Here is a 27,875-nt window from a genome sequence, read left to right as displayed (position 1 = left end):
ACCTCTGCTCTTTTTGAAATCAGTGGGGGCAAGATTGGGCCTGATCCTGGGAGGCACTGTTTAGCTTTCATTTTCTTCGAAGATGTTTGTCATCTAGCAAAACCAGGCCCATAATCTATTCATTCTCAGGTCTTAGGCTAAATTTGCTTCTTTCATGAGTTTCTGTTTGGGTTTTTTCCTTTCTGTAATTATGTGCAGCTCCTAGGTCTACAGGATAATGACAGAAAGGAAAGGGAAAATTAACATGGGAAACTAGGGCACGTGACCTCCCAAGCACTGGTGTCATCCTCCAATGGATTCTAAAAGAGCCAACCATTAAGGGCTAAAGGAAGCTTGGCTGAATGAAGGACTAGAGTTCTTGTATAGTAGCAAGGGAGTGAGTTTGTTTGTTTGTTTGTAATTGGATCAGCCATTATGGTTCCTTGGTCTCATGCGCCCGGGTATGAACAGGAGACATCAGAGTTGTGGTCAAAGAGAAGGAGGAGTTAGAACATATCCCATCTCAAGGGTAAACTAATTTCTTCCCTCAGGTGGTTGCTGCTCTTAATCTGCAGTTGAAAGATAAAGGTTCACAGTCTAGGCAGATTCCTGCAGAGTAGGGCATATGGCCACTTCAGTGCAATGTTGGCTTTGTTTTACTATATTTCTCCTCTTTGGAAGGACTGAAGCTGATTGTCACTTAAGTTATCAAAGAGAGTTCTCTGCATTTTTTTCTAAAACTTTGTTAGGACATTCAATACCAAAACTTAGCTTTTACACTAATTAGAATATTTATTTTACCTTTTTTACAAATGTACTTTACTTTTTATATTTAGAATCACTTGGCTAACATAAGCAGCAATTAAAGTTATCACCTACCTGCACAATCAAGGTGGCTTAAAAATGTTTTATATAGTTTTTAGATTGTTATAAATGTTCAGTTTGGAACTACCTGAAGATTGATAGTGATGCATTTGAAAAGCATTATTTTTTTTTATTGATTCTTAATGTAGTAAATTACTAAAGTTATTTGGCAGCAAACAGAAATGGTCTGTGATGTTGTTCACATTTATTCTCCTGATAGCATCACGATTTGCATTAATTGCATTGCTAGTGCACTCACTTATATTAAAAGGCTTCTACTACAATTAATCCTTTTTATTTCAGATCATTTTGGCACAATTTCTGGCAATAAACACTCATAAAAGACAGACACTTGAAAAATAGCATACAAGTTTCTTCAATATACCTATTGCTATTTTTTCTTGACATAGAGTTATTGATAGGTTTCTAGGAGCAAGTGTTGCAAGTGACTAAGAATTAAGACCAATATGAAAAATGCTAAGTGGATTATTTTGCATAAAAAATAGACAGTTTTTGAATTTGTGTAATTAACCTGTGTTTAGAAAATACCTTGATTTATGCCTACATTTGTATTTCAGTCGCATGCATTATGGAAATTTAATTTATAATCCATTTAGCTGATGTGATCATGGTTTTTAGTGCTATCATTTATTAGTCTTTGTATATTAAATGCTTTAAAGGTTTAAACCTGCCTTGTGTAAAAAAAGAAAAAAAACACCTCTGCATTTACATTTTATGAGTCATAGATGGGATTCCATTTTAAATTCAGGTAGCTTTGATATATTTAAGGAATTACAATGGTTTTATTGTTACTAATGCAGGAATGGCAAATAGTGACCTTATACATTGCAAATTAATGATTTACACTTTTAGTTCACTTTTAAAGTCAGCTACACAAATGCAGAGTTTGACTTCCACACGTTGAATAAATCATATAGTTTATATGTATAATACATCCTTTGGCTTTGAACTCCTTATTAGTGTGTTCTTAATGGTAAATCTAACAGGACAACCAAAAAATGTTCCTTCTAAAGTTTAAGCAATTGTGTGGGTTTTTTCTTTACACCTTTGTTAGGCTATCACTGGGTGATTAGTGCTTTTCATTGTTTTCCTTGCTTATATATTACTTCCTTTTCTAAATACTACAGCAATCTCAGAGGAACTGAGTAACACATAAATAGCTAAACTTTCAAACAGCAGAAAGGGAAACTGTCAGTAATAGCCTCCTGATGCCCCTTTCCCCATTCTCTCTGCACTGATGTTGTGGGAAATACTGAGGTCATGATTGCTGAACTGGGGTCTAGAGAAAAATGCTAATGTGGCTAATGAACAGTAGGAGGAGGTCTGAATGTAAGATGCACATTTTTATCTATTTTTATGTTAAATGTGTATAACATTTGGGTGCTTTCCCTTCTCTCCACCTTCCCCCCGCCAACACCTCTATAAAATTTTAATCTTTCTCTCCCTCCCTCCACACATTTCCCCTTCTCCCTCTTTTTGAGGTTGGCTATCATTGCATATTTTCTCTGACTGACAGGATTGTATATTTGGGGGAATATGCATGGACTTTACGTAGAGTATAATTGCATTTCAGAGTTTGACTCAGTAAAAAATGGATGGGTGGAGTTCCATGTAGGCGTCGCAATTTTCTAGATCAAATACTTCCAGTTTACAGTTTATAAAAATAAACATCCATTAATGTTGCTTCATACTGGGAACTTAAAATCAAGATGGGTTCTTTCATACTCTCACGTCAACAATAATAAATGTTTAGCCAGGCTAACTTATGCCTTTGATTGCACCTGTGCCCCACTGGTGACTTTAATTTAGTATATTGCATAGGCTGGTAGGCTTTGAAATTGGAAATTAGCAAATCATGTTGATGATGCACAATAAGGAATAGAATCCAGTCATTTCTCTTTCTTAGCTATGTTATTTCTTCCGGTTTAACAGGAGTAAAAAGTAGTAACGTATTCCGTTCACCAAAGTATGCAGCATTGACTCTGAGTACAGAAAGAATGAAGATTTGCTGTTTATTAGTAAGAAGAAGCAGTTTTTAGATAGTTATTTTTCAGAGTAGAATCACACTCACGTTTTACCTTTGAAACGGCTGGCAAATTAGAGGGTAAGAATGGAAACTCTGGAATCTGCTTCACCGCATCTGTATGGGTTGACTAATGGCATAGAATAGATATCTTTCATCTGATTTGAAGACATTCTGGAGGTGATATTGGCATTGATAATCCTTGTTTTTCTTGTAAATGAATGATGGTGTCTAACAGGTTCCCAGCAACTGTTATATTCATAGTGTCGATATTTGTTAGAGTATGAAAATGCTATGGCTTTTGCAATGGGCAGATAACTTATTTGTAAAGTTTTAAAGCATGATATTTCAACAGCAGGATTGTTAAAATTTCAGACTACAGTTGCACATGTAAATAGATACAGTACATGGGATATTTTTTCACCAAGAGGTTCTATTCAGACATTAAATAAGGGGAAAGTTACAGAAATGTAAGGAATAGATGATAAAGGATATTAAGAATGTCTTTGTAGTACCCATAATGAAAGCTAATGTCATTTTCTTAATTGTTTTTATTCTTAGGCACTGTATGAAAATATGCTGGTAGAGCTGCCATTTGCTAGTTTTTTCCTCTCAAAGTTGCTGGGGACAAGTGCTGATGTGGACATTCATCATCTGGCTTCATTAGATCCAGAAATGTACAAAAATTTGCTTTTTCTCAAGAGCTACGAAGGGGATGTAGAAGAACTTGGGCTAAACTTTACTGTGGTGAATAATGACCTTGGGGAGGCACAGGTAAGTGTGGCATTTTTTTCCTTCCCAGCTTAACAAGTTAATCATTAATTTCCCTACTACATTCATATTTGGATGTAAAAGTGATAAGGCACATGTGTAACAAGTGCCGTTTGTCCAACTTTAAGTAAAGAGGCACAGTGATTCTGACTATTTCAATATTTGGAGTGAATAATAACTGATCCTGTATTTATCAAAAACACAAAAAATGACTCTCATTTGTGTCAGCATTGCTTATTTGTTGATAAAATGTCTGATAGTTCTAGTAGTAAATTGCCCCAAATATCCTAGTCAATTTCTTGAACAAAGTATTTTATAATAGTAGGAATATTTTTCCTCACTGAGTATCTCTAATACTATGTCTTCTGCTGTTCTGATCTTCCCCAAGTAGTAAGAGTTGGAAACTGACCTGATTTTTGTCAAGTTCACTATTGCCCACAAGGTTCTGAGCAGCAAAGCTATGAACAGCCGCAGAATCATAAGAGCAGTCTAGCCTTAGGAACACCGTTGTTTGTTTCTCAAGCAGACTTTTCAATTAACACTCCAATATCAGGATGTCCTTTGGTTCTCCTGCTCTTAGGGTCTCAAGCTTAAGCAAAGGAGTGGTTGCTCTCCTTTGTAAAGTGCTTTGAGATCTACCCATGAAAAGTGCTAAATAAGACAGATGGAATTTTTACATCTCCTACATTACTTATAATCGGTCCAAAATAGCAGTCTTAACATTCTTGTAATCTATAGCAGCATCCTCTTTCAGAGCCTGATGTTAGCTTGTAACTCTTCTATAAGAAAGGAGGCCAAACAGATAACTTGGAACTCTTCGTCACACTCAGATGCAGTAAGCCTCATAGTTTTTCACTAAATAGTGACCAGGTAGACCTCTGGGTCCTCTTCATTTCTCAGTTCAGACAGGGAAAGCCTGAGTTTAGTGGCAGCCTAGCTAATGAAACGGTTAATGAGCCTGTGCAGCAGCCACTCCTGGAATTTGTAACTCCTGGTACCGATGCTACTTCTTGCAGCAAGTCTGGGTTCTGTTACTTTCAGTGTACAGCTTCATCTTGCTGCTGCTGTTTCTACTGTTCCATCATCCATTTCTCTTCATTTTGCAGGATCTTAGAACCTGACACTGTTACATTCTTAAAGTAGTATCTTCAAATTTGGGGATCATAAATCACATTGAAAGGTGGTCAGTTGCCTAACATAAATAATAATTCATGTAAAAAGTAACCCATTGACCTATTCATTTCTGGGTTACACATCAGTATGTGAGATTTGAGAGTTATGCATGTCTGTGTAACAACCTCCAAAATTGAAAGCAGTGAACTAATATGCTGTTGTTTGGGAAAGCATTTTCTCAGTTTTGTCCATCTACAAATGTTCTTGTCAGGTGTTTTACAGTTGCCTTAGAACTGTCCAATCAGTGGTCTTAGTTTTATCACTTATTGATACTTGGTTGCTAAGGTCACAATATATACGAAGTGGTTGCCTCTACTTATAAACATGAGTGTTTGACAGTAAGCTGCTATTTGTTTTGTTTTGTTTTAAGTATTAGTCCAATAGCATGAATTACTCCTTTCAGAGCATTTAAATTGAGGGTTTAATAATACAAACAAAAAACAGTTCAACCCCCATTTTAAAAAGTTATTTCATGGAAGGGTTCCAGTCTCTGATCTAAAACATATCTGGTCCATCTGTACTCAGAAAGTAGGCCAAACATCTAGTGGAGAACATAGAGCAACAAGCAGGTGGAGAGATTAAAAACAAAAAGCTGCCAGAAAGAGCATTGAGGAAGATTTTCTTGATGGAGATGCTGCCAGCTCTAACTATTAATACAAAAAAAATTGTACCAAGTGCATTCTTGTCAAGGAGTTTGAGTTTATTTTCTTCAAATTCTCTACCAAAGAAGTGCGGTTAATAGTAACAAGGATTGTTAGTACAATAGTAACTATTGATTGTTAATTGTAGGCATATCTTCAAAAGAAAGGTTGAACATAAAATGCTCTTCTGAGTAACTAACTGAAATTCTGTCAGGTTGTTTAAAATTGAGTGTTCTTGTTTATACTTAGATAAAGAACATTTTAGCCTTGAAGAATGAGACCCTCTGGATTTTAGTGTAATTGCTGCAGGACTAATTGATTTTTTTAATTATCGTCTGCATTTGAGTATTGAGGGTTTTTTTTTCTAGTTTTACTTCAGTATGTTAATAAACCTCATATAGACAAATACATTCAGTGCTGTGTTTGATCATCGGAGCTTGCTTAAGCATTGAGTACTAATTAACTGTATTAAGGTAAGGCTAATTCACTTTGACTGGAAAAGAGCTGAGTATTTAATTTATACTATATGTCGAGTGTACATTATCTCTAGTTTTCAGCTAAACAACCACTTTAGTCCCTAATGAATTAGTGCCTAATAAATGCACCATAAATCTACCATTGTAAATAGCTGTCTTCATAACAGTGCCCACCCAGCAGCTGTGGCACAGACATTATCTACAGTGAAAGTCACTTTCAGTAAGGATTCTATCAGCAAGAGAGGTTGGAATTCTATTACCAACACATTAGGTCCAGTCCGACAAGGTGCTAAGTGCTCTCAGTTCTCACGGACTTTCAGTCAACTTGAGGTTGCACTCATTAGGATTCCTAGTTAGGGGAAGGAACACTGTACCACGCCATTCAAAATAGCAGTAGCTCCTGATAAAGAGCTAGCTCCTGCAGTGACACTGGCCTGGTTTTTCACTGCTGGCTCAAGTGCACAAAATGGCAGCTAGTAAAAAAAGGTCTCATGGGAAAAGGCTCCTCCTAGATAGCTATGTATATTGACTCTAATTCTTTCTTTACTTTAGCTCCTGGTTTGGCAGCTAAGAAACTAAACACTCTTGTAAAATACTCAGAACATAAGGATGAGACTAATAAATTCAAACAGTCTTTTTTAAAAAAAAAATAGGAAAATGCTTTCCTCTTCCTCAGAGTCCTCTTTGTCCAATGAGGAAAGTGAACTCAGTCATTTGTTTTGCTAAGAGTTTGAGTCTTCCAGCTAAAGGAGACTTCTTCCCCTTTTAGACCACCGTACAGTGTAGGTGGTGTCATAGGTATGACAATATCTTGGACAAACCTTATTGAATTAAGTTTTGTAGGAGTTCATTGTATTAAAAATGCAAATGTTTATGTACTGTGGATGGAGTGTATGTAATTCCACAGGAGGGGGGACCACAGCCTTCCAGGAACTAAGCCCTGGAACTAAGCCCTGTGGGGTGGTTAGGCAGCACCTCCAGAGAGCTGGCAGCATCTGGAGGGAGGCTTGCATCTCCTTGTTCAGAATGGATTCTTCAGGGACCAACAGACAAAGGGAGAATGTTTGATTAACAGGCCTGAGTTAAAACTGACTCAGAGCTTTTTTTCTGATTCAGCAGACAAACAGCACCTCTGGTCCAAGGGCGGTCCCAATCCTTAGGGAAGGGTTGGAGGGTCTTTGGCCCAATGAGACCCTATAAGATTCGGTGGCTAGTCTGTGCAAAAACTGTTATGAACTGGTGATCACAGGAATACCCCCGGGTGGGGTTTGAAGGACTAATCACCAACCAGAGCCCTTGTTGGAGGTGATCTCTGGAAGCTTTGTTAATGTGTGTAGGTTCTTTTATTGTTCGAGTGTTTTCATTGTAATGCTTTTACCTTAAGAACAAAAGTGCTTGCTTAGAAAGAACTGTGTGGTAACTTGTATGTGTTGGCAATTACACTGACTACCGTCGCTGAGGAGAGAAGCGAAGCAAACCTGCTTAGGCACTCATCTTTTGGGAAATAGTAGTGTAGGAATGGAACTCTTCAACCTGGAAATATCTCAGTCCCAAGGTATTCATCCAAGAGAGGTGATGGCTGAGGAGCCTGCTGGACCATCAAGGGCGAATCAGGTGCCCTGAGCTGTGAGCTCCCTGAGGAAGAATTTTGAGGCCTCAGAAGTTGCTATGAAAGCTTCTGTCTCTGCCGTAAAGGCATAAATTAGTGCATCAGCGTCACTTCTTCTCATCAATGGTCAGCTGCCTCTGGGTTAACCTGGATGGGTTCAGGAGTCTGGTTTGGGGCTGGCAGTTTGGGGCATGAGCATGGTGGCAGTGCAGCTCCTCCTTTCTCCTTCGATACTCACGCAGCTGGCTATCAATCCAGATATATATGTCAATGTACATTTCCAAGCCCATCGGAGGCTCCATGCAGGCTAATTTGTCCTTGGCTTCCTCACTCAGCTCAGTTCAGAACTGGTATAGTAAGGCTGCCTCACTCCATTGTATGTCTGCCATAAGTCAGTGGAAATGCGCTGCATAGGATCACAGTCAACCCCTGACCCTGTCAGAGCTTCGAAAGGATGGCTTCAGCCATATGTGTAGGATGGAGATCACTGAAGATGGTGGAGAAGGTCTGGAGAAATTATCCCCAACACTGTCAACATCACATCATCTGGCTCCAGCAGGGGGGAGAACCAGTCCAAAGCTTCTCCTGTCAGCAGGCTGATTACCTTCTTAGTCTGGTCAGGGGTTAGGTCTAGGGACGGAGCATGAAGAGCAGGTGAAACTGCCAGAATTCCATTTTTGCCAACCACAAGTTTCATCCCCGGTTGCACCCTGCACTGCTGACAGGCTCCCAAAACCCTGCAGCCACTGATATGGTCCAGTGACTTCACCACATTCAGAAGCAGCTGAAGGGTCATCTCAGTAACACCAAGGAAGTCTATAAGCAGCATGTGGACCGTCAGAGATAGAAACGCCCAGCCTTCACAACTGAACAAAAAGTGTTCAATCCTCCAACCACCTCCATGTGGGCAGGCTGTCTCACAAGGTGGATCACCAATATCATGGGCCACATCAGATCTGCCAGTGGATTAATCATATACCCTTTAAAGTTCAGCTGCCTAAGTCCCTTAAAATACATCCTGTTTTTCACATCTTGCTCCTGAAACTGCACACAGAGAACCTGTTATCTGGTCACGTATAGCCACCACCTCTGCCTGTTAAGGTCCGGGTTATGAGGAGCACATTGTCAATGCCATTCTGGGCTCCAAACTCAGACAAGGCAAGTTGTGGTACTTGGTGGACTGGGAGGAATACGGCTCTGAAGAGTGTTTGCCAGTCACATATATGCCCCATAACTGGTGGAGGCCTTCCACAGGACCCACCCTGATAAGCCTGATCAGGCAACATTTGAGGGCGGACGGTGGTGTGAGGATCCATGGGGCTAGAACCTGGATGTGCTGGTCACTGAGTGCTGCATCCACACCACCACCCAATGGCTCTGACAGAGCACTGATTGACAGGCTGTGAGCCTTATGGGATCAAGCACCACTGGATGTCCTGTCCATGCAGGTCCTGACTGGCAGAGCCAACTCTGTTCCTTGACTGGCCCAGGCACGCTATTCAAGGCCTAGGGGAAACACCTGTAGTCTGTCTGTGCAACTAGGTGGATCCCTGGCTTGCTGCTGCACACAGACCTTGCTGCACACACCTGATACCTTGCCTTGCTCCTGGTTTCTGGACCCAGCCCTGCTCCTGATACGTAGCATTACTTCTGTTTCACGGTTCCCTGCTCTGCTCCTGACACCTCTCCCTGACTCTGGTTCTACTACGGTTGACTCACTTGATACTGAACTGGTGCAGCTCATCAACTTTGACTTCAGCCTGCCTCTATAGCATCCCACTAGTACGGACTGGTGCTTCTGGCCTTGACCTTCTAGACTGAACTCAGACCATGTTCCCTTCAGCCCAGGTATTTTAGCACACTAGCTTGACCAGAGCTACCCACCACTGAGAAGCACGCTCCCAGCTGCAGTATAGACATACCCTAAAAGAGTGCTCTTTCACAGTTCTCTGGGAAGATTGGACCCGTGGTAGGAGGGGAGCCAAAAGATCCACCCCAGGTTACCTGACCCCCTGCAAAGCCAACAATGCTAACTTAAGATGACCACTTCCCCCCCTCACAACAGCAATGTGTAGAGGGAACATTACCTTTTCTTAAAATATGTATATCCCCTCACTGCCCCCAGAATGCCTCAAAACACCCTTTCTTCCACCTTCTCTGGTGGAGGGGCAGCTGGTATAGGAACCAGTGGTTCTGCCTCTGCCAGATTTACACCAGCAGAAAGTTCCTCTGCACAGGGGGACTTCTCCACTGGCTGCCTCCAGTTGCTTTAAGGCCTCTTTGCACCACAAATTGTCCTCAGTGAACTCGGAGAGTTTTGCTCTTGGATTTATGCACCAGAAGTAAGAGAGCTTTTTTCCTTTCTGACACTTGGAAGAAAGGCTTACTAACTTACAATACCCAGACAAATATGAAATACAGGATCTCAGAAAGAAACCTATCAAACAAGGAACAAAGTTTCATCCAAATAAATAAAATTCATTGTTTGACCTATGGCATCCCAGCAGGTAAGTGTTCAGACACTTCTCTACTTATGTGAAAAGCACATAAAAAGCCAGACATTATCATTTGAACCCGTTAAGAAACACTGAGGGAAGTGGGTTGTTTCAAGCAGGACAGTATCTCACTTTTAATTGAAACTAGTTGACATCCCAAAGCCCTGATCTGGGAAATAAAACCACATGAGGAGACTTCAAGTTTAATAACCATAGCATCCTGATTTTAGTTCTGCCTTTGTACCATTTTTATGATTTTCACTGAGCCTTCATAATTGTATTTTAAAGTAAAATCTCTGTTATTTCAGTGCCATTCCTTAACATGTCTGGAAATCTCTTTGCAGTGGGCAAATGATAGTTATTGAATTGAATTATGCTCACCTGAGCAATTCTATTACCAGCTCCAGACACAAGGAAATAATTCAGAGGTCTACACCGATGGACTTAAAAAATTTTTTTTGGCAAACCTAAAATAATTATTCACATCTTTAAAGTGTCTAGCTTCATAAAACAAGTAAAAGTTTGGAATTTTGTTTTTGCTTTACTTATAGGAATATTAACGTGAATTAAGCAAGCTGAGTTTTTTCCCTGAACATATTTTCTCCCTAAAAGAACACATTACATAGGGGTATCGAACTTTTAACGAGATATTGTCTGAGATCAGTTATCAGTTGATAGTTTTAAATTGGTGGCTTTGTTCTTTGTTTATTCCACCTGGATTTTTTTTGTCATCGTTTTAAAGAAACACAGTTTCAATACATGAAATAGAGTAACCCACATTGTATATTATGCTTATTGTCCACTGAGTAATGATTTTCTTCAGGCCAATTTCTTTTGAAGTTTAAATGTATTGTTTTGGTAAAGAACCTCTTAAAGTACTTAAGAAGATTTTTGGAAGTTTTTTAGCTTTGACATATTCAAAATGAAAATGAAAGCTATTTCTGTAAGTGTGCCCTTTTTGAGATGCTTTCCACTGTGACTTCATACATAAGTACCCACACTGTTGTCTTGCACCATCTAGTGGCAAAAGTTGAACAGATAGAAAAGGCAACCCAACAAGATCTATCAGCCTGTCATGTTATTGCTAAGGGAGGGTATCTGATGTATACCCAGGCGAGTAGTATATGTTTCAAAGTTGAGTGGACGATCTACAGTAGTCCCGTTTGAAATTCTAACTAAATAAAGGATGGGTTAAAACTAAATTGCACCTACATCCACAAAAACTTTTTTGTCAGCCCAAACTTTGCTCCTAGATAGTTTCTAAAAGCATCCCCAACCCTAACAATCACCACTGGTTGGTTGCTTGCTCAGCAAAATTATCATTTTTTCGTGAAGGATAATATTAAAAGATTAATGGCCTTACTTTAATCCTGCTGTATTTGGAATATTTCAGCGTCTATATTGGAACCCATTTTATGTGTTACTGTTAATATAGTATATCCATTTGCAAATCAATAGTTTTGCATGCCAAAGTATTTTGATAAGCGTATTTATTTGTAGGTTTTTTTAGTCCAGTAACAAAACCTTCTTCGAGTACTGTCCCTGTGGGTTCTCCACTTCAGGTGTCGGTGCATCCCAGCACCTTTGATCGGAGATTTTCGGTAGCAGTGTCTGGTCGGGGGTGTGCGTGCGCAATAGCAGTCTTGCTGCACCGCTGTTACCTCATCTAGCACGCAAATGCCCCCGACCCCTTCAGTTCCTTCTCAACTGTCCTCGGCTTGAGATGGAGTCCATTAGCGGTGTCAGTGTAAACCTTCCAATAATAATAGCTTAGTTTTTACCCTTTTTTTTTAACAGTCTGTTACTTAGTATAGTTAAAGTTAGTTAAATCTAGTTAGATAGCTGTTAAAAAAGCCAAACTTTCATTTTCCCATCCCCCAGTTTTCACCAGGGACGTCTCAAATATGCCTGGCTCCCCAGGCTTTAAAAGATGCACTTCATGTGAGGATGCAATGCCAATCTTCAGTTGTCACTCCCTTTGTGTCCGAAGCTTAAGTGAGTCGTACATACCACAAAAGTGCGCTCACTGTAACAATCTTAAAGCTAGAGCAAGGAGAGATAGGGATCTTCACCTTAAACTTATTCTAATGAAGAAATCCCTCACTCGAACATCAGACCCTGGACAAAGCGCAACAAGGGACACCCCGGGCACATCCTCCATGGAGAGACTAAGTGCCAACTTCTCTATAAAATCGAGGAAAAGGGCCACGTCTCCACCGAGCCCGAGAACATTTATAAAAGAAGCAGTCTCCAGTGAGATCTCTGCCTGTGGTGCCGACCTTTTCCAGAGTAAGCACTTTTGACGCACCGGGCTCCTCTGGCACCGTCCACTCCAGGACCTCTGCTGGCAGGATAAAGGAGTCGAGTAGCAGGCACAAAGCAGCATCCTCCTCCACGGCACCGACTACCTCTGCAAAGAGCATGGTACTGCAACTTCAACCGCCTGTGATGGCTTCCCCTGTCACAGTGAGCTCATTAGCACTGACCACGGAACCACCAAGATCGGAGCCCGCAGCACCTAAGAAGGCTACACCCAAAAAGTCTGCACCGGCTTCACTTCCACCTAAAGAGGTGGCACAGAAGGATACAGCATCACATATGTCAGCACCGATCCCCCTTATACACTCGTCAAACATGCAAATGTCCTCTGCACCCAGATCTCCACTGCTTGGCACTGCCTGCTCTCTGGTACTAATGGCACCTGAATCTCCCATCGCTCGACTTTTTTTCGAGTGATGAGGAGAAAGATGTGCAGGAGGCAGTTTTCTCTTCTGGATGCTCCTCCCCAGCAGGCACCAAATCTCATTATAGACCATGGGAACAGAATACCAGGGATCTGTCCCCATGGCTTGCTAACCCATGGATGTGCCCTCCTATGCCATTTCCCATTCAATTGCTGCAGTGGGACCCTTGGGCAGCCTACATGTCTCAATTCCACAGACCTCCCACTTCTCACAGGAAACCCATACGCTCTGCAATGACATCAGTACCCAAACCTTCTGAGGTAACAGAGGAGAGGGAAGAAGATGACTGAGCAAGAGATATTCCCTGCTCACAACTCCTCTTCTTCCCCTGATGAGGCAGTTGTGCTCCTGCCTCTCACTACTACAAATGACTTCGAGCACTTTCAGGAGCTATTCCAATGGGTGGCACAGAATCAGAACATTCCTCTTGAGGAGGTACCAGAGACACAACACCAACTCAAGATCTTACACATTTCTTCCATGATGAAGATAGCATTTCCCATAAATGATGCTTTGATGGAACCTGCAGAAATGGTGTGGCAAACATGTGCCGCCATTCTCCTAATCAGTAAGTATACGGACAGGAAATACCATGTGCCAAACAGAGGCATGGATTTCCTCTTTGCGCACACACAACCTAACTCCTTAGTAGTGGAGACTGTTAACCAATGAGGAAAACAGTCTCAGTTCAAATCCATGCCCCTAGGCAAGGACTGGATGAGATTAAACCTCTTGGGGCACAGAGGTTTAATCGTCATCGACTCTTCAATTTCGCACGGCCAATTACACAGCGTTACTCGCCAACTAGACCACGACAATTATACCAAATTAAATTATTTCATCCAGGTTATTCCGGAGGAAAAAAGAGAACACTTCCGAGCCATCATCAACGAGGGCCAACTTATTGCTAGAACAGAGCTGCAGGCATCCCTTGACATGGCGGACACAGCGGCATGCACGACAGTGACAGCCATAATTATGTGCAGGGCATCATGGTTACACTCATCAGGTATCCTAAGGGAACTTCAAAACAAGGTAGGGAAAAGCTTCTTTTCCTTCAATAGGGAAAAGCTTCTTCTCCGCTAAGACGGGTGAGGTCCTCCATTCCATGAAGGACTCTAGAGCGACACTGAGGACCCTCGGGATCTACATGCTCCCTAACAGGAGACGCAGATACTAGCCTTATAACCGTAATGGGGACAACACATCGCAGTGCCAGTAGAGACCATATATGCCAGTTGGACACACAGGCACAGACCACAGAAACATCGCCCTAACCAATCTCAGGCTGCGACGTCCCAAGCACCACCCAACAAGACGCAATTTTGAAATGTTGGTCGAGGGTCTGACTGACTTTCCCTGACCACCAGCATCATCGGCTTTGACCATTTTACCAAACGTAGGCCTCTATCACCACAGACCATTGGGTTTTAGAGATAATTTGAATGAGTTATACCATCCCCTTTACCTCCATCCCACCTACCCACGTCCTTTCCCCATCCCTCTTCAGGGACCCTTCTCACGAGCACCTAGTACAAGAAGTACATCATCTTCTACAATTAGGGGCTGTGGAACAAGTTCCACCACAACACAGAGGGAAAGGATTTTATTCCTATTACTTCGTGAATCAAAAGAAAAACGGGGGTTGGAGACCCATACTAGATCTCAGAAAACTCAACAAATTTGTCCGAACCCACAGATTCAAATGGTCGTACTGAACTCTATCATTCCTGTGCTGGAAGAGGGAGACTGGTTCTCAGCTCTCGACCTACAAGATGCGTATTTCAACATTACCCTCCATCCCGCTCACAGATGATTCTTACAAGTGGGACAAAACCACTTTCAATACAGAGTTCTGCCATTCAGACTGTCAAAGGCTCCATGAGTCTTTACCAAAACCCTAGCGGTGGTAGCTGCTCATTTGCACAGACAGAGAATATTGATATTTCCATACTTAGACGATTGTTTGCTAAAAGGCACCACACTGGCAGATACATTACGAATTACTCGACAGACCATATCTCTCTTTCACTCCCTGGGGCTACAAATAAATGAAAAGAAATCTACCTTAACTCCTGTACAACAATTAGACTTCATAGGAGTGCACCTGGACTCAGTGGAGGCCAAAGCATCAATACCAATGCCCCGATTTACAGCAATGATGTCCCTCATATCGGTGGTCTCAGCCACCCCATGGGTGTCTGCATGCACTTGCCTACAACTCTTGGGACATATGGCGGCCACCACTTTCGTTGTAAAACACACCAGGCTACACATGTGCTGCCTTCGAGGATGGCTGAGCTCAGTATGTATTCCACAAAATCACAGCCTAAACAAAAGACTCACACTGACCCCTGAGGTTCTACATTCACTACGATGGTGGACAAATCCAATAACCATTTGCTCAGGCATCCCGTTTCAACAGGATCCTCCATCCATAGAAATCACAACAGATGCCACGCTGGTCAGATGGAGAGCTCACCTAAACCAATATACCATCCAAGGCGCGTGGTCCCCCACAAAAACACACAAACCTACTCGAATTATGCGCGGTCCGCAACGCATGCCTACATTTCCTCCCTCTTATACGAGACAAAACGATAACGGTCCTGATGGACAACATTGCGTGAATGTTCTATATGAACCTCCAGGGTGGAACACGTTCCCATTCCTTATGCACAGAGGCTTTAAAACTATGGAACTGGTGCATAAAATACATCACTATTACAGCAGCATACCTCCCAGGTTGACTGAACATAATGGTGGACACATTAAGCAGATAGTTTTCCCAAGAGCATGAATGGGAACTGAACGACAAAATAACACATCATCTTTTTCACAGGTGGGAATCCCCATATATAGACCTGTTCGCGACACCAGCAAACAAGAAATGCCCAAAGTTTTGCTCACGAGCAGGGCTAGGAACATGATTCCTACGGGATGCTTCACATGGAATGCTCCTCTCCAATACACATTCCCACCAATACCTCTAATCTCCAGAGTAATACACAAAATACGAACCGACAGAGCCAAAATAATACTCATAGTACTGACACGGCCCAGACAGACTTGGTTTCCTTACCTGACGCACATGGCGATCTGCACGCTGTTCACTCTCCCTCACCTACGGAATCTTCTTTCGCAGGAGGACAGTCAAGTCCTCTTTCTGGTCCTGGCAAAACTTCACCTGAAGGCGTGGCTCCTTCATGGCACCACCACGATGAACTAACCTGTTTAGAACAAGCAAAACAAGTGTTGTTAAACAGCAGAAAACACAACATGCGTACTACTTACCTCCAAAAATGGAAAAGATTCTTCCTACGGTGCCAGGACAAACAAATATCTGCAAGCCAGGCACCGCTTCCACTAATCCTGGAATATTTATTATCCTTAAAGAACTCAGGGCTTGTTATGAGCTCGCTTAGAGTTCATCTCTCTGCCATCACAGCCTTCCATCAACAGGTAGATGGCACCTCAATGTTCATTCACCCGATTACTAAGCGATTTCTAACCGGCATACAGAACATGTACCCAGACATCCAAGAACCCACACCAGCATGGGACGTAAATCTCGTGCTCAGAAGTCTAACCAGAGCCCCATTTGAACTCTTAGCCACATGCTCATTACTTCACTTATCTATGAAAGTGGCATTCCTGGTTGCCATTACATCGGCGCAAAGAGTCGTCAAGATAGGGTCTCTCATGGCTCACCCCCCATACACATCTTAAGTTTATGCCCAGAGTATCATCTTCGTTCCACCTCAACCAACCGATTCACTTAGCTACATTTCATCCAGAACCACATCCTAACGCTCAAGAGGCAGTCCTGTAGACATGAGATGTTTGCTGTGCCTTGTCCTTTTATCTGGACAGAACGAAGCCCTTCCGAAAATCTTCTAGACTTTTTGTGTTGATAACAGAACGATCAAAGGGCTCTGCCATATCTACGCAAAGATTATCTAAATCAGGGGTAGGCAACTTATGGCACGCGTGCCAAAGACGGCACGCGAGCTGACTCACACTGCCCGGATTCTGGCCACTGGTCTGGGGTGCTCTCCATTTTAATTTAATTTTGAATGAAGCTTCTGAAACATTTAAAAACTTTATTTACTTTACGTACAACAATAGTTTTGTTATATAATATATAGACTTATAGAAAGAGACCTTCTAAAAATGTTAAAATGTATTACTGGCATGCGAAACCTTAAATTAGAGTGAATAAATAAGACTCGGCACACCACTTCTGAAAGGTTGCCAACCCCTGATCTAAATGAATATCCATCTGTATCCATATGTGCTGTTCACTACACAACACTGAAGTCCATCCGGACATCAGAACCCACTTGACAAAAGCTTTATCTACCTCCATAGCATTCCTACATAACGTGCCCATTCTAGACATCTGCAGAACAACCACCTGAGCCTCTGAACGCACATTCACGAACTACTACGCAATTACTCTCAGTTCAAGCTCAGACACAAGACTAGACCTCACTGTACTAGCCTCAGCAATGAACTCAGCTACGAAGTCCCTTCCGTCCTCATGAGGGCACTGCTCTACATTCACCTGAAGTGGAGCACCCACAGGGACAGCACTCAAAGAAGAAGAGAAGGTTACTCACCTTGTCCAGTTACTGAGGTTCTTTGAGATGTGTCACCTTGTGGGTGCTCCACTACCCACCCTCCTTCCCTCTACTTCAGAGTATAAGCTAAACACTCCATGGTAGAGAAGGAACTGAAGGGGTCGGGGGCATGCGCATGCTAGATGAGGCACCAGCAGTGCCACGAGACTGCTACTGCGCACATGCACTCCCAACCAGACACTGCTACCGAAAATCTCTGATCAACAGCGCCGGGACACGCTGACACCGGAAGTAGAGCACCCACAGGGACACACCTCAAAGAACCTCAGTTACTGCACAAGGTGAGTAACCTCATCTTCTCAATATGATGAAACATTATGGGCCTGTTTTTTTCAGAGATGCGGAGCATCCACAACTCTCATTCACTTAGGCTGGAGCTGTGGATGCTCCACATCTGTGAAAAATCAGGCCCATAATTTTTCATCATTTCACAGTTTTTGATATAGGCCTGATTTAGAGAAATGGTGAGCACCCACAACTCCCATTCACTTAGGTTAGAGCTGTGGGTGCTCAACATTTCTCTAAATCAGGCCTATATCAAAATTGTAACTTTTGGCCAGCGGGAATTGGGATTTCCTTGTTGTAATGTGAAGTTGTAGAATACCCTAGTACCAGTGTTCTCTTTACCAAACAGTTAAGCTAGAACAGCACAGTCCAGCCAAACTGAGCCTTTTTAACTGCTGCCTGAGGGGAACTCTGAGATTCATACATTTGTGGAAGCTACTCCTGTTCCAAGGGATAAATATCCATGGTGAAAGCCTCGCCCCACTAAAGTCAATGGCAAAACACCCATGAACTTTAACAGGCTCAGGATTTTGCCACCAGTCTCTAGCTCAGCGGTTCTCAAACTGAGGGTCAGGACCCCAAAGTGGGTCAGGACTGCATTTTAAAGGGGTCACCAGGACTGGCATAGATTTACTGGGGCCTAGGGCCAAAGCTGAAGCCCGAGCCCCACCATCCGGGGCCAAAGCCTGAGGGTTTCAGCCCTGTGTATTGGGACTCAGCTTACAGGCCCCCTGCCTGGGGCTGAAGCCCTTGGGCTTCAGATTTTCCGCTGCCTCCTTCCCTCCCCCCCAACTCCCCTGCTTGGGGTAGTGGAGCTTGGGCAGGCTCAGGCTTTGGTCATGAGGGTCGTGTAGTACTGTATATACTCATTCATTAGCCTGTTCATTTATAAGCCAACCCCCCAAGATGGATAGGTAAAAATAGTAAAAGCTGTATGACTGTCTCATAGGCCGACCGTATATTTCAGGGGTTGGCAAACTTTGGCTCCCGGCACGTCAGGGTAAGCCACTGGCGGGTCGGGACGTTTTGTTTACCTGGAGCGTTCATAGGCACGGAGCCTCTCAGCTTCCAGTGGCCGCAGTTCGCCGTTCCCAGGCAATGGGAGCTGCGGGAAGTGACGCGCCACTTCCCGCAGCTCCCATTCACTGTGAACAGCGAACTGCGGCCACAGGGAACTGAGGGGCTCCATGCCTGCAGATGCTCCAGGTAAACAAAAGGATAATGTATTAGATATTCAATTCAATGATTTCATAGAGTTTAAAATCATCAAATTTTGGTGTAGACCCATTTATAAGCTGACCCCTGCTCTTTGATGCATCACATTTTTACCAAAAATATTTGGCTTATGAACAAGTATATACAGTAACTTTTATTGTCAGAAGGGGGTCGTGGTGCAATGAAGTTTGAGAACCCCTGCTCTAGCTGATTCATAATACTCTATTTAGTATTTCACACTACATTCTTCCTAGAAGTGGAGTTTCTGACACCTCCCAGCCCAATTACTTTATGGTAGTTAGGCACAGGTATATATGGGTATGTCCAATTTTACACAAGTACAGCTGGAGGTTAGGGGCTGAAAAATCATTTCCTGTGATACGTCACATCTTATACATTAATTTGTACTCCTATATATATATTTTCCTATATAAATACGTAGTAATACAACCTCATGATATTCTTTTTTCCAATTTCAATGGTTTTATAATATATTTCAGTTATTTTCAAGTATGTAAGTCATGTCCTTGAGTTTTCTCTAGCTCATTTTTGGAAGTGCAAGTTTTCCATTTACATGCAATATATAGAATTAGCGTTTACCAGGATTATGAACAAATACATATTTTTATGTTTACAGGTGGTTGAACTGAAGCCAGGTGGAAAGGATATTCCTGTCACCAGTGCAAACAGAATAGCCTACATCCATCTTGTAGCAGACTACAGACTAAACAAACAGATTAGACAGCATTGCCTTGCATTCCGACAGGGTCTTGCCAATGTTGTTAACCTCGAATGTCTTAGGATGTTTGATCAGCAAGAAATACAGGTACTTCTGTTTAGCTATGTTGGAGAAGTGTTTGCGTAATAATTATTTCAAAACTGAAAAAAATGTTTAATTTCTACCTCAAATCTAATCATCGAATTTTCATCAAATGCAGGTTTTGATTTCTGGTGCCCAGGTTCCTATTAGTCTGGATGACCTTAAATCCTTCACAAACTATTCAGGCAAGTATATCACAACTACACAAATGAGTTTTTATGGCTGATTCACAAATAAAGAATATTTTAAAAATTCTCTTTACATTTTCTTCCTAAAGCAACTTCTTAGAAGAGGAGCTGGAGCCCAATCTTGCCCTTTTGATGTTAGTGGCAAAGCTTTCAAAATGAGAGGCCTTTGGATTCCCTGAATTTAAGAGGGTTGGAAAGAATAAGATCAGATTTATCAAATGTGGGTTCCTAGAGTTACACACACAAACCCATATTTAGGTACCTAGGTATAAATAAGTGGCCACACGTTCAGAGCACTGTAGCTTTCATTGACTTCAATAGGAGTTGGCGGGCTCAACAGCTCTGACAATAAGGACCCAAGTGACTTTAGATGTCTGTTTCAACCAATGCATTCAGATACTTATCCTTGAAGGAGTCGTGAAGGGATAATTCTTCCACCCTTACTCTGCGAGCAGCCCATTGAAAACACTAGTCCTCAGTGAAAGGCTTTGCTCAGGGTTGTAGAATTGGACTATACATAAATGTCAATGCATGTTTTAAAAACTGATTTTGTCTGTATTATATTCACCCTTTCCTGGGTATATTGATTTATGGGAGATATACAGTCATACTCAATCCCATTACTCCTTCTGTCCTACCTCTTTATAATAATTATTACATAATCAGTTGTGAAAACAACTAAACAAATGTGGTTCAAACCCATTTATAATGCTCATTGGTCTCATACCCATCTCAGAAAAGATGTCTTGAATTACTATTTTAAGTCTGCTAAAAATATTTAATTTCTGAGTAATTCTTTGAATCTCCATTTTAATCATAAAGAAATGCTTTCCTCAGTATTCTGCACAGTGAAGTTTTCTTGCACATTATGATTTTACCCAAGTTTAGGAATGTATTTTGTGCAGTGAAATGTTCTTCCTTTATAAAAAGACAAATTAATCACACATTGCATGGCAATTCTGTGCATTGTACCAAAATACAATCAATCTTTTTTCTTCCTACCAATAAATCTTCAATTATAGGTGTATAAAAGCATATTATGATTGTATAAACGGCTATCTTTGAATATCCTAGTTATCGCTGTCAGTAGGCTTTCAATATTACCATTTTCATTTTTTTCAATTATTTTTACTTTCCTTTAAAAGAATTGTTACTAGTAATGTTATTGCAAAGGGAGCCAGAAATTTTTTTTAAAATGAGATTCATCCTGGAAAAGTACAATTAATAAGACTGGAAGAAAATTATGCAGAACACAGGTACTAAGTGAGAGGGAGAAGTTTGTGAATTACTAATGTCCAAAGAGGCCTGCTGGTGATGGTGAACAGCAAATCAGATGAATTGGCATGCTGCTTTTAATTTCTTTTCAACCTGATTAGAACTGATAGGATAGTCTCTAAAATGATATATTAAAAATAATTTGTCTGCTTGCATATTGTATAAAACTGATTTTTCTTTTAAAATATTTTAAAATTTTATTATAGGTGGATATACTGCAGACCATCCTGTAATTAAAATATTTTGGAGAGTTGTAGAAAGCTTCACTGATGAAGAGAAACGCAAACTACTCAAGTTTGTAACAAGCTGTTCTCGACCTCCTCTTTTGGGTTTTAAGGTACACAACTTGCTGAATTTTGATTAAAATTAATTACTTGGCTTTGATTAGAGTGCTTGTCCAGACTACTAGTAGTATCCAATTATGACAGAAATAAACTGGCTGGTTTAAAATATGGGAATTTATATCTTTGGGAATTAAGAAAATGCAAGAAAAAAAGTCTGTTTATGACCACAATTGCTACTTAAACATTTGCAAATGTGCATAATGAGTATAGTTAATTATATAGCTTACAAATATTTTTTGAAACATTATTTCACATTCATGTGTTCTGACTGGAGAGTTCCTTTAAGTGGGTAATAGGACTTTGCAAGAAGTATACATCATTAAAAATGTTTGCACTTTGCTGTGAAGGATGCTTGCTGCACTGCTTTTACTGCATCTCATCTCGATTAATAATGTACATAAAGCAGTATTGCCATCACTTTCAGGGAACAGATTGATTTTAGCTTGAATGTGTTCAGAAATAGGCAGAAGAGGATTTAGGATATATCAACATCCACTAAAAACCCATCTGCGTTTGAATCCGGGAACATATTTCTCATGTTTCCTTTTGAATATCGTTTATCTGCTTATGATTCATTACCCATCATCCAAATATTGTGCTAACAAGTAGCTTTTCTTAGACTGCTATTTGCAATAGAGTTTGAATGTGGAGAAAATGTTTATCTGCCACTTATAAATATTAGTGATGGGTCTGTGCAGATCCCAATTTTAAAATGTCTTCAGTTCAGGGATGTTCAGACCAGAGGTTTTGGTTTGCTCTGTTATAATAGAAGCAATCTACACAATTCTGACTCAAATCTGGCTTTGGATTCCATTTCCTCTAGAAGTTTGGGAATGTTCAGTGCTCGTCTTTAGTGAATACATTGTAAAGAATAGACTGTTGAATATCAACACTGTAGTATAGTAATAGTAAATATGTTGTCAAACACTATAGTACTGTTCTGTCTAACAAATTAATACAAATCTCTGCTAATCTGGAATGTATAGAGACAGTCATCAGTGCAGAATATCACTTTCAAATAACACTTTGATATATTGTTCTGTTTAGCTCTTACCTTAGAAGTATTGCTCAATTAACTTACTCTTAGGCTATACAGCTAATAACGTTTCATATTATAAAGCAATTTGAGGTTATATTTAACTAGCAATGGGGTGGTAAGTCATTTTTCATGTTTACTGGATAAATATAGGCACATGCACTAACAGCGGATGAATGCAAGTTCTGTCTCAAGTATTGCAATTCTTATCGCTATTAGATTACAAAATATCTGTATTTATTTCTGTTTAGGGTTGGGGGTGAGATAATTTTCTCGCTAAATAAATATTTCCAGAGCAGTTCTTACCATTATTTTAAATAAGAACAGTATGCAGTTTAGATGACTGGAACAGCACGGGGATGAGGAAAATATATTTGGAGTTCTGCACACTTTCACCATACATCATGTATTAAAATTAGATCTAAAAAACATATGGTAAAAGAACAGTATGGTTTCAGAGTCAAGCACTAAGAAGTTAGGAAGTGCCAGAATTGAGGTTGCCTGTGCAACTTTAATTCAGCCCTCTTGTGTGTATGCATTATGATAGAGGCTTTTATTACATGATCACATACTATTTTTTCCCTAGGACTCCTGCCCCACTCAGTGAATGAGTAATTATTTAGTATTTCTTTTGATAATCATTCAGTGGGTGGCAGATACAGTCTGCTTGTGGAGCTCCTTGCCAGAGGATGTTGTGAAGGCCAAGACTATAACAGGCTTCAAAAAAAGAACTAGATACATTCATGGAGCATAGGTCCATCAATGGCTATTAGCCAGGATGGACTGGGATGGTATCCCTAGCCTCTGTTTGCTAGAAGCTGGGAATGGGCAATAGGGGATGGATCACTTGATGATTACCTGCTCTGTTCATTCCCTCTGGGGCACCTGGCATTGGCCGCTGCCAGAAGACAGGATACTGCGCTAGATGGGTGCGCTAATTTTGGCAACAGAAATGATTAGGAGACTGGAACACATGACTTATGAGGAGAGGTTGAGGGAACTGGGATTGTTTAGTCTGCGGAAGAGAAGAATGAGGGGGGATTTGATAGCTGCTTTCAGCTACCTGAAAGGGGGTTTCAAAGAGGATGGATCTAGACTGTTCTCAGTGGTAGCTGATGACAGAACAAGGAGTAATGGTCTCAAGTTGCAGTGGGGAAGGTTTAGGTTGGATATTAGGAAAAACTTTTTCACTAGGAGGGTGGTGAAGCACTGGAATGCGTTACTTAGGGAGGTGGTGGAATCTCCTTCCTTAGAAGTTTTTAAGGTCAGGCTTGACAAAGCCCTGGCTGGGATGATTTAGTTGGGGATTGGTCCTGCTTTGAGCAGGGGGTTGGACTAGATGACCTCCTGAGGTCCCTTCCAACCCTGATATTCTATGATTCTATGGACCTTTGGTCTGACCCAGTATGGCCACTCTTATGTTCTTATACACAGCATGTAAAATTTCTGTCAAACTAACCATTGATGCTAAATTATAAGTAACTGAAGCCAGGTCTTATAGTGGTAAGTGTTGGGCAGCTGTAACAAGAAGCAGCATTACTAGCTCCACCTACAATATGTTTATTTTACTTTTATTTTTACCCACACGTGGCATATACAACATAGTATGTGATAATTACTATGTGTGATCATTTGAAACACACATCATATGTGGTCTTGGGCTGTCCCCCTCATCACTGTATTCAGATCTGGGCTCACCACACCAGGATGTTAGCATGAGACTCCTCATATATGGTCAGTTATTTGAAAAGCCCTCAATACCCACAGTTGTATGCACCTATAGATGGTAAATTAGTTGCTACATTATTCTAGTCTCAAGACTACTCCAGATGGTGCCAGTGAAAGCAGAGATTAGACTCACAGGAGATGAGACTAAGGTGTATAGGACAGGACACAATTAAAACTGGCCATACACCAAAGGAAAAAGTCTAATAAAAGAGAGAGAGAAATGTAGCAAATTGCCACTTGTCTTTCTAACAAAGGGGAGGGAGGGAGACCACGCAGCAAAAGCAGGAGGTATAGAATGACCAAGCACTGAAGCAGCCTATGAAATGTAAGAAGAGATGTGGAATGTGAATCCAAAGAGGTCAGTGCTCAAGGAGAGGCTTTAGAATCCATGTGTAACTGGATCACGTGTGAAAGGCAGGGGAGCAGCTCAGGGGATGTCGGCTGTAGCATGGCTGTGCTGTGCCAGAGGAGAATGGGCGGGTTAGAATAGCTATGTCAAGTGCAGCATGGTCAAACACATCAGCAAGGAGTTGGAGTTAATTGTAGGACTGACCTACAAGCCACGCCCCACACAGCTGCTCTGGCAGTAGGAAGTACAGCAAAAAATACTGCTTCTTTACGTGGGCAGCACTGAAAACCAGCCAGTTCCAACACTTTAGGGGTGCATGGATTGGTTAGCAGTAGCCCCCTACCAAGTAGGGCATGCCGTTGGCATCATGGGGCTCACCAGCCACCCAAGAGAAGTTGGGTTTTTCATAGCTATGCCCCAGAAATCCAGTGCTAGCTGCTAAGGCCCTCATAGGAGCTCTCAAGTTGTAAATGAATACTGGAAAAGGGAATAGGCAATGGCTATTGGCATGAGTGTTCATATAGTGGTAGCCTGTGATTAATGTTTGTACAGTGCTCTCAAGATGAAAAGCACTATGTACTGTAAGTGCTAAGTATTATTAGCAGTCAAATAAGTCAAATGAGTATATGAGTTTGTTATAAAAAAAGCTTGCAATATGTTGAGGGTGGAAATTAATGCAAAATCTCTTCAGTAATTAATTGTTCTATAGTTGTATTAAAATAGATATTAAATTTTGCTATTAAGAACACAATCGTTAGCACTGAAACTAAAATCTTGTATGTACTGCATTGTGGAACCTTCACCTTCGCTATAGTTCATATTTATTTAAGAGAAGGGATCATTTCAGAGTTCATAGCTTATAAATAGCACAGTCTGGGTTTGCAGCATGTAAAAATTATTAGAACCCTTAGTGCCAGATTATTGGACTCAGAGTAACATTTGCTAAAGCTAATTAAAGTTTAATAAGTTTAATAAATGTGATTGTTACAGACAAAAAAAATCATTAAAGTGCGGTTGAAAATTGTTAAGTTCCAATCAGGTCACATAATAAATTGATGATACTTACTTCCAAACTGTTGCAGATTCCCGTTGTACAGTATTTAATTATGCAACAAATGGTGCCCTTAGCATGACACTTGAATATAGAACTTCATTTTTTACATTTTTAAAGCTTAAAGTAGGAAAATTCAATTAGCATTTTGAAAAGAACACTAAAATTGCAGCATTTTAGCTGTGAATCACATTTTAAGGCCTCCATTTAAACAGTCATTTAACTTAAAATCTCATTGACCTCCAGCCTTAGGGTGGCTTTTTTACAATTTCTAAAACCAGATGATCTATTTTAGCTCAGCCAAGCATTTGTTGAAATTAATATTCCCTTGCCAGTGAAAGCAAGCATTAGGTGTAACAAATAAATGTCCTCTACATCCCCATTTGTCTTGGCAAGATAAACTTGATTTCTTAAAGAGATTAGAAAACTATACATGAAATAAAACCTCACATACTTGGTCAACATATCAGAAGACCAACCCAAATTTGGCCAGTTTCTACCTGATAGACTTCTTATTGGTTTTATATGTAGGTACATAAGAACTACCTGATTCTGTGGTATATTATTGGTATTCTGCATCTTAAAAAGCGCAGAAGTGTATGGTCTTTAAAATAAAATATTATGCGTCTTGCATAGAAAATATTATGTACCTCATTAATAGACAATTTTAGGTCCCAGTCCTGCCAAAATTTTAAAAGTACTTAATTTTACATATGCACATACTGCCATTGACCTCATTAGGACAACTCATGTTTACTTAAATACATGCCAAAAGATCGTGACCTTAGACTGCAAACTCTTTGGGTGCAGGACTGCCTTTAATCTGTGTCTTGGGTAGCATTAGACACGATGTCAGAATTTAGCAAAGAAAGTAATATTTACGTGTCCTGACTTCTGTGCAGTTGGAAGATTAAGTTTTTTGGTAATGTGCTTGGTGTGTGCTTTCTGGCCATATTTATTTTCCTATTCTAACTGTACTAAAAAATAACCTGAGGACCAAGGAGGAGGAGGTTGATCATTTTTTTGTATGAAATTCAGGTTGCAGTCCGAGACAGATGGTCACATGATAATATAACATTGAAGGAAAGTTTCTTTGTGGCATGGCTACTCCTTAATCCAGCCTTGGCTTGATATGATGTGGGTAACATATTAATGTGAATGTAAAGATAGTTTAAATTGAATTTGAAAGAAAACGTTTATTTTAGATTTATATAGAAATTCTAACATGTAAGACTTACTTAAACTAAACTCTATAGAAGATCCATTTGACTGTTAGCAAGAGAAGAAGGGGCTTTTCTTTTTGTTAGAGATCTTCATATATATATAAGGGTATCAAGGAAAAACATGAAGCAATAAGGAAAATAACAAAAAAATGTAATTCAAAGAAGAAATCTTGTACTTTATGCAATGCAAAGTGGGCTGAACAGGCCCAAGGACCCAGCCCATTATACTTGCCCCCACTACTGCCAGTGGTCTATAGCTTCCAATCAGGGCTGAGCAAATAATGGATTTTTTAGTTTGGGAAGTGGGCGAGGAGAGAGGCAGGCAAACTGAAAATACAAAAATATTCCTGTTCAGTTTGGACCAAAACCTTTTTCCCCAAAAAGTTTTTGTTGAAACAAAAACTTAAAACAGTTTCATTTTGAGATGACTTGAAACAGGGTGTGGACTTCTTTTGAGTTTTCGTTTTGAATCGGTGGTTTCAGGTGTTTTTCATCTTTCATTGGTGGGTGGGATGTGTGGGGGGGTGGTCGTCTTTAATTGGCCAAAGATCCATTTAAAATACCATTTCAAATTGAAAAGTTTAAACAAAACATTTCAAAATAGTCTAAATGAAACTTTTCAATTATTTCAGAAACTTGTGTGTGTGTGTGTTTGGTTTTTTGAGTCATCTGATACCCTTTGCCAAAATCTACTTGAATAGATTTTAGGACCCCAAAAATGCTTTTATCTATGGAAAACTATGCTTTTATCTATGGAAACCTATTAGTAAAAAAAAAAAAAATTTTTTTTTTAAATCGCTCAGCTCTGCTACCAGTGCTTAACACTGGTGCATTTTCAGTAAGTATACAAGTGTTAGGAAATTCCAGAGCCCAGCTCCAAGTCTACGAATTCTGTGGTGATGGGGAAATGACAGGGATTGTG

General features: G+C 40.6%; 1 protein-coding gene across 1 annotated transcript in view; it reads left to right on the top strand.

Moving 5' to 3' along the window:
* Nucleotides 1–27,875, top strand: part of UBE3C (ubiquitin protein ligase E3C) — a 168,544-nt gene that overhangs the window by 133,817 nt on the left and 6,852 nt on the right. The window contains exons 19-22 of the mRNA XM_084621594.1: nt 3,449–3,661; nt 19,577–19,765; nt 19,878–19,944; nt 21,429–21,559. Coding sequence (XP_084477720.1) covers nt 3,449–3,661; nt 19,577–19,765; nt 19,878–19,944; nt 21,429–21,559 — 600 coding nt within the window. The remainder of the gene's footprint in view (nt 1–3,448; nt 3,662–19,576; nt 19,766–19,877; nt 19,945–21,428; nt 21,560–27,875) is intronic.

This window comes from Lepidochelys olivacea (assembly GCF_965140295.1).
Source record: "Lepidochelys olivacea isolate rLepOli2 genome assembly, chromosome: 2".
Taxonomy (NCBI): domain Eukaryota; kingdom Metazoa; phylum Chordata; order Testudines; family Cheloniidae; genus Lepidochelys; species Lepidochelys olivacea.
The sequence above is the reverse complement of the archived record's forward strand: the minus strand, read 5'-3'. Positions and strand labels throughout refer to the sequence as shown.